Source organism: Micromys minutus, assembly GCF_963924665.1.
Source record: "Micromys minutus genome assembly, chromosome: 1".
Taxonomy (NCBI): domain Eukaryota; kingdom Metazoa; phylum Chordata; class Mammalia; order Rodentia; family Muridae; genus Micromys; species Micromys minutus.
The window spans coordinates 110,012,914-110,025,309 of NC_137969.1; the positions used below are offsets into that span (position 1 = coordinate 110,012,914).

The 12,396-nt window shown below is 40.9% G+C and overlaps 2 protein-coding genes across 2 annotated transcripts in view; one reads left to right on the forward strand and one right to left on the reverse strand.

The window, feature by feature from the left end:
* Positions 1 to 6,421, forward strand: part of RANBP9 (RAN binding protein 9) — a 71,472-nt gene extending 65,051 nt beyond the window's left edge. Inside the window, exons 13-14 of the mRNA XM_080928446.1 lie at positions 2,765 to 2,876; positions 5,551 to 6,421. Of these exons, the coding sequence (XP_080784572.1) occupies positions 2,765 to 2,876; positions 5,551 to 5,681 (243 nt within the window). The 3' untranslated portion in view covers positions 5,682 to 6,421. The remainder of the gene's footprint in view (positions 1 to 2,764; positions 2,877 to 5,550) is intronic.
* A 625-nt stretch (positions 6,422 to 7,046) lies between these two features.
* On the reverse strand, positions 7,047 to 10,638 carry NOL7 (nucleolar protein 7). Its single transcript, XM_080941507.1, has 8 exons — positions 10,376 to 10,638; positions 10,240 to 10,300; positions 9,704 to 9,762; positions 8,643 to 8,671; positions 8,358 to 8,439; positions 7,758 to 7,879; positions 7,599 to 7,676; positions 7,047 to 7,420 (listed from the first exon to the last, which is right to left on the reverse strand). The coding sequence occupies exons 1-8, from the start codon at positions 10,624 to 10,626 to the stop codon at positions 7,341 to 7,343; spliced, it is 762 nt and encodes a 253-aa protein (XP_080797633.1). The 5' UTR covers positions 10,627 to 10,638; the 3' UTR covers positions 7,047 to 7,340.
* Between the last annotated feature and the right edge of the window lie 1,758 nt (positions 10,639 to 12,396).

Here is a 12,396-nt window from a genome sequence, read left to right on the forward strand (position 1 = left end):
TACATCTCAGTAGCTGAGGTTGGAGAGAAGTGTAGTCATCATAACCAGTATCTACTGTGTAACATGACAATGAGTGTCTATTGGTAATCCTCAGGAATCAAGAGTTAAATTACTATTTTGTACTAGATATAAAGGAGTTGGTAGTAACAGATAGTCACGTGTCAGGAAAGTGGCTGTCCACATTTGCCTTAGAGGAATTTCTGATGGCCAGATCATGTCTTTATAACTCTTCAATCTCAAGCACAGCTCTCTTGAGTACATATCCCTATGTAGCTCTTCAGAAGTACCTGTTGAGGAGTGCTATGAAAGTTAACATGGTGGGCCTTTGTTAAATTTCTAGGCATCTGAACAGTAATTTTCAAGATGCTGAGGGCTGTTTTAGGGCATTGGTTCTTAGTATTTATGTTTTGGTCCTTTAAAGTTGTTGATGGAGGCTCTGGATTTTTATACAAGTGCATGCACGCATCTCCCCTACCCCCCACTTACTTGTATCTATGGTACTAGAAATTAAAACTAAATTTCCAAAACTGGAAATACTCATTTTAAAATACTTATGAAAAATATATCCCCACTTAAATAAGAATTAGCATTATTTTTATTTGGGGGGGTCTCTAGTGTAATAATAGATGAGCTATATTTCCATACCTACCTCTGCATGGAGTCTATAAACCAGACACTTGAACAACGAAAGAGAAAAGGGCAAGGGAAATGTTAGTGCTGCTATGAATAATTTTGAGCTTGACACCTCTCTGAAAGGAGCCTAAACACTGTCCTTGAACCACACTATTGGAAATGTCTCATTTAGGTGATATTTGAGAATATGAAATGTGCTCAAGAATTCTTAGGCTTTCTTCTACTCAAGTCTCCTGTGTTACTCTCAATCTTCGTGCTGAGCTGGATGAAGGACTGTATGGTGATCACTCACTACCTTTGCTTATTACCCTTCCATAATCTCACTGTCTTAACATGAAACTCAAATGTTATTACGTCACCATATCTCAGAAACATGATTACACTGAATTATGTGAAAAGTGTATCTTTGCCTAAAGATAATTCCACTTCTGACTTTTTCCTCTTGTTTCCCTAAATTTACCTTGATTTGGTGAGCAACGTAACTAATTTGTAAGAAGAGGATATGAAGAAAACAGAAAATATAGATGAGGTTCTGGAATTAGTTATTCATTATTCTTTATTTGGGGTTATATTTGATTATGGGTTGTTTTTCTTTAGTGTTTGGGGACTTTGAAAACCTTCTAGATCACACATGTAATTGTGTATCACTTAATGAAAGCGGTGTGTTTTAATAAATAGACAATTTTGTTTGGAAGTAAATGGCTAGGGAGTTCCTATATCTGTGGTTGGTCCAAAGTGTCTTATGGACCTTTGTCCTTTCAGGTCTCCAGTCTTGTCATCTTTATTTTTTGTTCCTTATAGCCTTCCAGTAGCTCCTGAGGAAACTGCCTGTCTTGGTTGGTTTGCCAACCATTTTTTGAATGTTAGCAGCATGACTCAGTCTTGGTCTCAAGGAGCTTTCAGTGCAGGGACTGACAGAAAAAAGAGCCAGCCAAGATTCATACTGTCTAGAGACTGTTCTGGCTCTTAAGTCAAAATTGAGTACTTGATGATTCTATATTTCCTTCAGGAGTTACTGTCATTGAGACAATCTTTTTTTTAATGAAGCATAACCTGTATTTCCTTTAGGTGTGTGTCTTTCATTCATCCCACATGTGTTGACAATTACAGTAGCACCTTTAACAACAGGGTCTCACTGGTATTTCTCTCATTTATCTACAAATAGTTTTGAAGTGGCTGTGTGACTTGCATTTTTCTATGTATTGCTGTTACATTTTTGTGATACCTTTATATACATGCATCTTGTTTTCTTTAAAGATTTTTCCATTGAGATAAATGTTAGAAATTACTGGGCCATGGTGTAGACTTTTGAAATTTCAAGGTCCAATCCCAGTAACTACCTCTTCCAACCACCACACCTAATTCTGTCCAAACAGTTCCATTAACTGGGTAGTACCAAGCTTTCAAACATAGCCTACAGGGACCATTCTCATTCAAACCACCACAGGACATTGCCAAATTCCATTGATTCTCACACAGTTCTGTACAAGAGCTTCTTTGTAATTACCCAGAATCACAGTCAAATGATAGAACTGGCATTTAAGACAGACTGAGATTTTTTTTGGTAAAGGACCACAAAGCTAGCAAGTAGCACAGCTTGGACTTGGAAATGAATGTCTGATACTCTCATGGGCCGTCAATGGTAAGACAGGAGTGTAAAGGGGAAGCTTTGTGCCAGTTGTTTTAAAGTTTTAAGACAAGTTGCTTCTGGATAGTTGGAAATAATATACTGTAATCTACAAGATCCATATTGGCTTTATTTTTCTACTACTAAACTTGAGATGTTATTCAGTGAGACCTCTCTAGTTACCACATTTGTTTAAAAATAAGGCAGGCCTTATTCTTTAGTGTCAAACATTATCAGTGGTCACATGTGATAAGATCTCTCTTTCTTCACTATTAGTCCATCCTTCAGAGTTGGTTTAGATTTCCTCATTTTGCTTGTGTTGTAGAAGTGGTGGAGGAGGAATGGCAGAAATGAACAAGAAAACTGAAAGCCAGTTAGACTTTGCTTTGTTCTGAAACATGAAAACATATGAGTTTAAAGGATTTAGTCAACCAGTGTTTTAAGACTTTATCTTAACTTTTCAACATGGAGCTGCTGTGAACTCACTGACATTGTTTTCAACAGGACGCATTCAGTTTACTAGCATATTCAGATCCTTGGAACAGTCCAGTTGGAAATCAACTTGATCCAATTCAGAGAGAACCTGTGTGCTCAGCTCTTAACAGTGCAATATTAGGTAAGTAACTAAAGCAAGTCAACTAGACTTAAAGCTACATTCTCTCAAAAGTTGAGAGGATATTGTCCTAACAATTTGTTTCAGTAAAATAAGGACATATTATTCTTCTTCAAATACAGAAAATTTCCTCCATACTGAACAGATTGCATGGATTCTAATGGAATAAAAATGGTAGATTCTGGAATGTAACTTGGAAATTTTTTTGCCTGCACACACGCGCTCATGCACATACACACACTCTTAAGGATTCTTCCAATTTAGAACGAGGCTTTTAGGTGATCTTTGTGTCTAAGTGAAAAACCACACCTATAGAGGGACTCTGTAGCCATTTTGGGACTGGGAATCACCGGCATTGTTCTCTTTAATTCTCTCATCTCCTTGGCCTAAGCTCCTCCTTCTGTATGGAAGAGGATGTGGCATGGCTGGGGAACAGTCTTTTGTTTTTCCAAGTGTATGTCATTAGGGCTGAGTTGTGGAAGAAGTAGAAAATGCTGAGTTAACATGTGACCTTGACTGGCTTGGTGAGAAAGGTGACTGTATTGATAATACAGGAGGGAACAGAACCATAGATGTCAGTAGCTATGTTTAATAGACTGAGCAAAACTTGGTTTGGCTGCTGTGAAAGAAATCTGGGCATGTTTCCAATGAGTTCTGATAGTTCTTCCACAGGAAAGTGAGGCTAGAAGGGAGTACTTGAACAGATTATTCAGGACTCACAGCTGAGCCACCCTGATACCCTTGTGCACCTTTTGACTCTAAGGTGTTTAAAGGAATAAGGGCACCTAAGCTCCTGTGCTTAAGATATATAAGCAATACCAACAACCCCTGGACTCAAACATTTGCTTTTAAATTAAGCAGACTGCATAAGTGGTAAGGCTTTTGTCAGGGTATATGGGAAGTGGGATGCTGTTTGGTTAGTTTCTCTTTGTCACTGCAATGATGTAATAGTAATTACATACTGATTACTTACATGCAAATTGTAGTTACACTCATGTAGTTACACTCATGAAATGTCACAGGATTGATCTGCATATAAAGCTAAATTTCTAAGCTGTTTTCTTCGAGGTAATTCAGATCAAGGGTTACTTTACTTTGTATCTTTTAGAGTCTTAACTTCCCCAGTCCAGTTTAGAAGTTTGTGCTGAATTTTGGGCTGGTAAGGTTTAGAGTCTTCAAACTGTTGCATGAGTAAAGAGTAATTAGACATTGGCCCTTGGATTGAAGGCTAATATTTATTATAGAAGTGTAAAGCAAGCCGTGGATCCTTAATAAGGATCAATAATGCCGTTTGAGAGTGAAAATAGTGGCTTCCATCTGATTTGTTTTAGGCAGTGAACTTAAGAGTTCCTGAAGTGGCTGACATTCTTGGTGGCAGTTTTTAAATTTCTCTAGCTCTGAGGTGAGGCAAGCAGGCTCATGTCTCTGAGTTTGGGTCACCATGTTTTACAGAAGAGACTTTCTGGCCAGTCGGGACTACAGTTACACCTGGGGTGGGGTGGAGGTGGGCGGAATCTATAAAGAATGCTTATATTTGTAGTATTAAAAATGGTAAGTTTAAACAATTCTGTGGATGACTGCATCCTTTTGCTACTCATGAGCAGACCCATATATAATGCATATTGTACTGTATATTGTATGTCTCTTAAAAGCTTAAAAAGATGATTAAACCAAAGAGAGGCCTCCTGTGGTCAAATACTGAAGCCCTGGTGGTCACTTGAGGGAGCCAAGATACTTCCTGAGATTCTTAAAACATTTTCCCTTTGTATTTATCAATAAATGAGCACTTCGCTTCGGCAGCACATATACTAAAAATAATCTTAGCCCTCAGGTCATTTTTAATTAGACTGTATTTTCTGACCAGTCTGCTTCACGCTTTTATTTTCTGTGTGCTTCATTCCTTCAGAATGTTGTAAATTCTGAGCTAAGGCTGTAGGTTATTTGGATAGAGAGCTCAGCAGCCACTGTCACTCGTTTTGCCCCTGTGAATTTTGCCAGCAGAGGTCTAATAAATTGGTTCCTGTCACCCACCTTAGTTCATGCCATCCTTCGTAGTGATTGCACATTTTCTTCCAGCATTCAGGAGGCAGAGGCCAGCTTAGCCTACAGTGTCCTTATCAAAACAAATACAGCTGTCTGAAGGTAGTGATGTTCAACACCCAAGAACATTCTATTTATAAATACTGGAACTAATGAGAGGTTAGCCTCTTTGATTCTAGGATGGCTATGCTCTGTACTCTGAGAGGCCTTCACTTGCTTCTGAAAAACATTACGAGCACACCTTAGAGGCAGCTCAACAGCCCTCACTGGACTTTATCTACAGGGGTGGGGTACAATCACTGGAAATGGAATGAAAACCTGGTGTACTACCTTTTCTTGTACTGCCAGCTGACCTTGCTCATCAGTGTTCATAGATGTAAAAGGTTGAGTGTGCACTTTAACGTGGATTTCTGAAGTCCAGCACAGGAAAACAAAGTGAGACCATGTATCAAAAAATAAATTTAAAAAATACCTTCACCCTCCAAGAACATTTCTTAGAAATATCAATCTGCTTTGCTAGTCAGTCAGTTCAGATCCTCAGACAGTGATGTAGCAAATATTGTATTGTCCTGACTGAAAGACAGTTTTTAAAATGGTTGTTAATTGCTGTTTTTATTTTCTAATCCTTTTTCTTTAGAAACCCACAATCTGCCAAAGCAACCTCCACTTGCCCTAGCAATGGGACAGGCCACACAATGTCTAGGACTGATGGCTCGATCAGGAATTGGATCTTGTGCATTTGCCACAGTGGAAGACTACCTACATTAGCTATGCACTTCAGGAGCTCACACTTACATTGTGGCAAATAGTCAACATGGAAGTAGACCGGCTCTGCTGATTTGAAATTTAGATTTTTTTTAATTATGTACTGGGGACAGGTTTTTGTCGCTTTACATTGCTTCCTAGTTTACAGCATGATGCAAATGATTTTCTAACTTAGTGTTAGGAGAAAATATTTTCCATCTTTTAACCTCTTAGTTGTCTAAGAGTTAAATATTACTGAATTTCAGACGTTCAAATTGATCATCAGAAATCCTTTAAAACAATTACCTAAAAGAAACCAAAAATCCTGCCTTCTTTGTTGGGGGGAGAAGGGGGAAGGAAATGGAACAAGTTGTGTTTGTGTTAGCATGTGGGTGATGTAAACTACAAAGTGGGAGCTGTTCCGACCCCCGCTCCTGTGTAAGCATTCAATCAGTGTAACTTGCAAAATGCATAAACATCCGACAGTTTGAATTTAATAGTGTTGATGGAAGAAATCATTTTTAATGTGTACTGTAAAACTTGAAATACTCAGGAGCTGAGTGAGTATGTTTGTTGCTACTTACAATCCCAACCTGTTAGTCCCAGTAGTTTGTTTTAACATGGTCTTTTTCAACTTTGTTTCCTGTTTAACTTCAGATGACTTCTGTTGTAAACTCACAAGTTTAACTGTTGTATTATAACAGTATTACATGTCAACAGTGTGGTTATGACCTTTATTTATATAAAAACCAAATATTTAGTCAGTTTACTGTGTCTTAATTTAATCTTTGTACACCTTCCATTTTTAAGTGCTTAAATGAGTACTATATTGCAATAAAAATGTAGTGATATAATTAACCAGCCATTAAAAATTTACTTCTACAGATATTAGTGTCAGTTGAATTTATATACTAGGTTCTCATATACTTCTTAGGGCAATTAATATTATTGGTTCTGTCAGTCCAAGTTTTCTACAGACTACCTTTAGCCTGACACTGTGTGGAAATTGAAGTAACTTAACAAGTAGCTGTCAGCCAAGCAAAACCCCTAAACTAGTTAAAAAGCTGTTCCAGAACTAGTAGGTAAAGGCACTTGTTAGAACCTCTGGAGCACACATGGTAGGGAAGAATCAAGGGCAAGTGCTATCTGCTCTTGGGTGTTTTTTTTTTTTTTTTTTTTTAAACTGTTTAACAAATGACCCTTTATTCCTTGATCAGTAACACCAGAACAGCTTTTCATTTATACTAAACAAACTTCTCGGATGGTTTGTCTAGCCCTCCCTTTCACAAAATGAAAATTCCTCTTTAACTTGTTTTTCCCTCCAGGACACCCAATTTTACTCTAGAAAGAAAGGTAGCCAGCTGTTTTCACAAACAAAAATGTTTATGATTTTTAAAAAAAAATATTTATTTTATGCAGACACACCAGAAGGGGGCATCAGATCACATTGTAGATGGTTGTGATCCACCATGTGGTTGCTGGGAATTGAACTCGGGACCTCTGGAAGAGCAGTCAGTGCTTTTAACCACTGAGCCACCTCTCCAGCTCTGTTTATGATTTTTATGGTGATCCTTTACAATGATTTATTAATGACTAGATTATGCGGAATGAATTTTCTCTATACCTAGTAACTTTAAAATCTATACATACAAAATACAGGTTCTTCACCATCTTTACTTTGATTCACTTATAAGTTTTCTTTTTCATCTTTCTGGCCATCCACCGTTTTTTAAACCTCTTGGCATTTTGTTGTTTCTGAGTACCTACAATAGAACAGAAAGCTCCAGGTATAAAAATATTCATCAGGTATTTAAAACCCAACAAACAAAATTTGAGCATACATTAAATGTATTTATGTTAATGTTAAAATAGATCTTTCAACTCAGAATCATGACCCATTTCCTTTGTCAAAATGACTAAAGCCAACACATTCCATCTTACCCCAAGTGCTGTTCAGAAACTGGGCTGCAGCCTTTTTCACTGGTAACCTCTTATTATTCAGAGACAGGAACTTGTTTACTAAAGGGAAGAATCACGTGTCATTGCTTTGCCACTGTGAGAAACTAAGGGAAACATAGACATAGTACACAAGAAAATTACCAGTAGTCCTCTTGGATTCTGAACCGTATAAACAATTGTGGATGAAGTGTTTGGCTGCTTCTTGCCTTGAATCTCTCAGATCTTCATCTTTAAGCCTTACAGCCAAGTAGCTTTTAGTCTGACTGGTGATCAATACAAAAGATCAAAATAAATTAGAGGGTACATACTTGTTCTCCTACATAACTGTGTGTATATGATGCTGGGGAGGGTCAACCCAACTGTACCATTCAGCCACATCCTTAACCCAACTTTCCCCCTCCTTATGGTGGATGGGGTTAGTGTGGTATCAAACCCAGGGCCTCACAAATGCATGGCAGGGACTCTACTGTATGACTCCTAACTCCTAACCCCTATGTGACTTTTCAAAGTAAAGTCATTTTTGTTCTTGCTCATCATCATCTCGAAGGTATTCATAATACAGCAAAATCACATGCTTTTTTTAATGAATGAATAAACACATAAGGCAGTGAGATGTTACCATCCAAACTTTTCTACAAGTAATCCAATCTGATACACTACCTTCTTATATGTCAAAACTAATATGAAGCCTGCATCCCACTGAGGAGGAAAAAAAAAAAAAAACAGAACAAAACTCATTACCCAACAGACTGCACTTTCTGTATTTTAACTTTCTTGGAGTTTCTTCCTTCTGCATGCTGTTTACTTTTCTTTTTCAAATTAACTGAAAAAAAAAAAAAAACCACTTGATGGAAGTCGCTCACTTCAGTGACTACATATCATGTGAGTGCAGGTTTTATTTTTAAGAAATAGTGGAGAACAGGCTTAAGCCAACTTTGGCCAGGCCTGAGGGCCACAAATAGCCCAAAATATCTACAAATGCACTTTACCTTTACATAAAGTTACTTAACGGAGGACAATTCATACCTTTTACGTTTCCTGGTGATTTCTTTATGCTGTGGAAGGGGGAAAAATGAAAGATGTGAATGGCTGGCAATAAAGAGTACTCAAAACAAGTACCCTAAGATCCTCTTTGGTTTTTGTGACCTCTGCCCCTAATCCTTACTCATTGAGCCACACCAACTCCCAGTCACTGAGCTGGCAAGGAGTATCTCCTCAGAACTTAAATCTCAGCACTGTTAGTAGGCATCCAGAGTATGTTTAATATTCAGTAATGAGAAGCTCAGAGCTGTTTGCATAACTTAGCATTTCAAATATCAAGTAAAGGGTGGTGCTAGTCTCATAGTAATGAGAAACTGGATTTGGTCAACAGTTTGAACCCTGGACACAAGGACATCCAGATCACCGACTGACCAAACTGCTGGAAAAGAAAGCACAGAAGCAACTGTATAGATGGGAAGCGACACTTTTAACTTGATTAGGAAAGACATGGACTTAAAGGAACAGCACAAACTGCTTATATGCCTCATGGATTAAGATCTGAATGATTATGAAAAAATAACCAACTTGGAAATATTATTCTGATTTTAAAAAAAAAAAGACTTCAGAATTTAGAATGTTCTGAGGCCAAGTGTGGTGCACACCTTTAATCTCAGCACCAAGAAACAGGCAAGCAAACCTGAGTTTGAGGCCAGCCTGATCTACAGAGTGAGAGTTACAGGACAGACAGGGATACACAGAGACTGTCTAGAAAAACAAAAAGAATGCACCAAAGAGTGTGAGAGGAGTAAATTCAGCAGGGCTTACTTCATAGACCAAGACAGATGTAACTCAAGCTTTGGTTTTCAGCCCTGACAAACGCTAAATGAAATGAACAGAGAAGGGTGGCAGCAGAACAAGCTTAGGTCTGGGTTTAGAAGGTTTGGCTAGGTGCCTGCTGCAACACTAAATGTTCTTGTCACCCATCTACCATCTATCTTGCTGGACAAAGTTTACTTGATAGATTGGCATCAGGTAAGTTTGGGAGACGTTCTTTAGGTCTACAAACTGTGAATAGGCTTTATGCACATAGAAACCCCGTTACTTACTCAGCCTCTGAAGCTGTAGTTAGCTGCTCTAAAACAGCATCTGGAAGCAGCTTTCTCTTCTTTGGGAATAAAGACATTTGAAGACATGTTAAAGTTATGTACAGGTATGCCTGGAGATACTTTTTGTGAATACTGCCCTGCTACCTCTACGCCGAAACAAAGACTGGGCTTATAGTGTTACCCTAAGTAGCTCAACTACTTACTCAACTTATTCAAGTATGCCTGTTATGAACAGAAAGGCTTTAGACGTGGCCACTCGAAATCACATCTCTGGAGTGCGAAATAAGTAATCATTAGCTTCAGTTTCGGATTTTAAAAACTCAAGAAAACCTCACTATCTCTGGAAGCCTATAGGACCTAATATGTCAGGGCCGGCTGAGTGTCCGCGATCCCGCGCCTACTTTGAATTAGAGTAGACTCCAAGAAACATCAGTGGTCCTTGCCCCGCTCCAACAGCCTATTCTAAAAGGAGCCTTTAGCATGGGAACTCTTCTAGCCCTGGTCCTGTTTACAAAGCGACACGTCCCGCCTCCAACCTTTTGTTCAATAAACAGCTCCTCGCGCCGCTTCCTCTTCTCCTTCAGCAGCGTCTTATCCCTGAAAGAAGAGGAGTCAGGTCAGTGCGGGCTGAGCCCAGGGGGTCTCCAGGTGCCCCTTTCCAGAGCGCCAGACCTGCGAGCACTCTCGCGCACGCGCAGCTCCTCCTCCCTGGCTTCCGCCTGGGCGCTAGCGAAAGTCAGCTCCTCCGGGGCTTCGTCATCTCCATCCTCTTCGTCCAGTGGCTCGGCGGCCGCGCCGCTGCTGGGCTGCGCGAGCAGCAAGCCGTGCTCGGCCTCTTCCTCCTCCGAGGGCGCCTGGTCCTCGTCCACCATCGCCTCCGCCGGTGCGGGAATACGCGACGAGCGCGGCCGCAGCTGCACCATGGCCAACGGAAAGATGGCTGTCTGACCCTTGACCCGGAAGCAGCCGCTCGCGGTGCGCGCTCCCCACGCCCCCTGCTGGTTCGGAGGCTGCGAAACGTGCCGAGGCGCGTGCGCGAGAGGGAGGGGCTCCTCATGGCTGTGACGGGAGCCTGGGAAAGGGGGCGCGACTTCGTGCAGCTCAGTGTCGCCGCCGCCTTCTTTTTTTCTTGTTTTTGGGCCCCAGGTTGCTTTGATCTCTATCAAAGCAAGGGTATAACTACGGAATGAATGAGCATCATTGTTTGTGAGATGCATCCCTGTGTGTATTGTGTATGACACACACCCACACACCCCTGCCATATATTTTCTGGGAATACATGGCCCATGTGATGTCTTTTACCCGTTATACAATAGGAAATGATTCTACATTCCCTAATCTATTCGTGCATTTGGATGAGCTGTCTTCTCTGATATGTTTTCCCCTACGCAGAACTGGTGAAACTTTGAACGTCCCACCCAGAGACCTTGGCCACCCAGGCATGTTTAGTTACACTATTCTCAAAACCTTGCACAAGTTTCCGTCGCTGTTCCACACTCAGTTCATCTGGCCGTTTCTTAAACCATTCTGAAATCTGATGTCTAACGTCACACAGAACATGATGAAGATGGTTAGTGAAGACTATCTCAAGAACTTACTTCTGCTCTTCCAGAGAACCTGAGTTCAGTTTCTAGCACCAAAGTCAAGCAGCTCATAACCACTTAGAACTAGTTCCAGGGCTCCAAGGGCTTTGGCTCCTGGAGTCCACATAGCCACTGTGTGTGTGCTCGAGCGCACATGCATGTACACCTTTTTCAAAAAGTATCACTAACATTATAACCAGCTCCGTAGCTTTGGCTCACCACAATGTGACTCTCGGAGTGCGTGGCTAGTTCTCCAGCCTCCCAATAGGTTGGATAATCTGTCTTCCTCACACAAAGGACTTTTAGGATTTGTTACAGATGACTATCACCTATGATAGACCCAACTATCCCTTGTTGCCTATGGTAGACCATTTCAAATGTCAACTTGATTGGACTAACAAACACCAGTGGGGAGCCACGAAGTCCTATGTGAATGATTATTGTTGACATGGGCCCAGCCACATCAGTGTCAGGGACCCTAATGCCGCAATGGCAATGCCTTCCCTAGATCAGGTTCAGGGAAATGGCAGACTTCCTCTGCCAGTGTTGACAGTGTGTGCAAAAATTAGCAAGCGCAGCTCCCTCCTCATGGGTGACTGCAGCCTGAGACTGGTCCCCTCAGTCTTCCCACAGAGACTGCTGAACCTCCTACTCCTACTACGCGTGCTTACTGAATTCCCGAGCTGCATAGAAGGTGCCCTCCATCAGAGTGACGCAACCCGCCCGACCCCAGTTTTTCTGCATGTCTTTCTGGCATTTGTCCACTGTCTGTCATTTCTTCATTTCCAAGTTGCTCCTTCCAGCTTTCTAGCACCAGCTGTGCAGGGCAGGACTGGGCAAACACCTATTGCAACAGTGAGGCACGATGTGCCCATAGCGCGTCCCCAGAGAGGATTAGCTGAGGAAGAAATACCCTGAGTGTGAGGGGCAGACTGTATTCAAAGGGAAAAGGGAAAACAAAAGGAGTAACGGGAGCCCCTATCTCTGCTTTCTGGGCAGCCACAGACCAAGTCATTCCCTCCCCCAAGCCTTCCTTGCTATGATGCATTCCTCTAAACTGTGAGCAGAGGCGAACCTTTCATTCTTCAAATTTTCTCGGATACTTCGGTT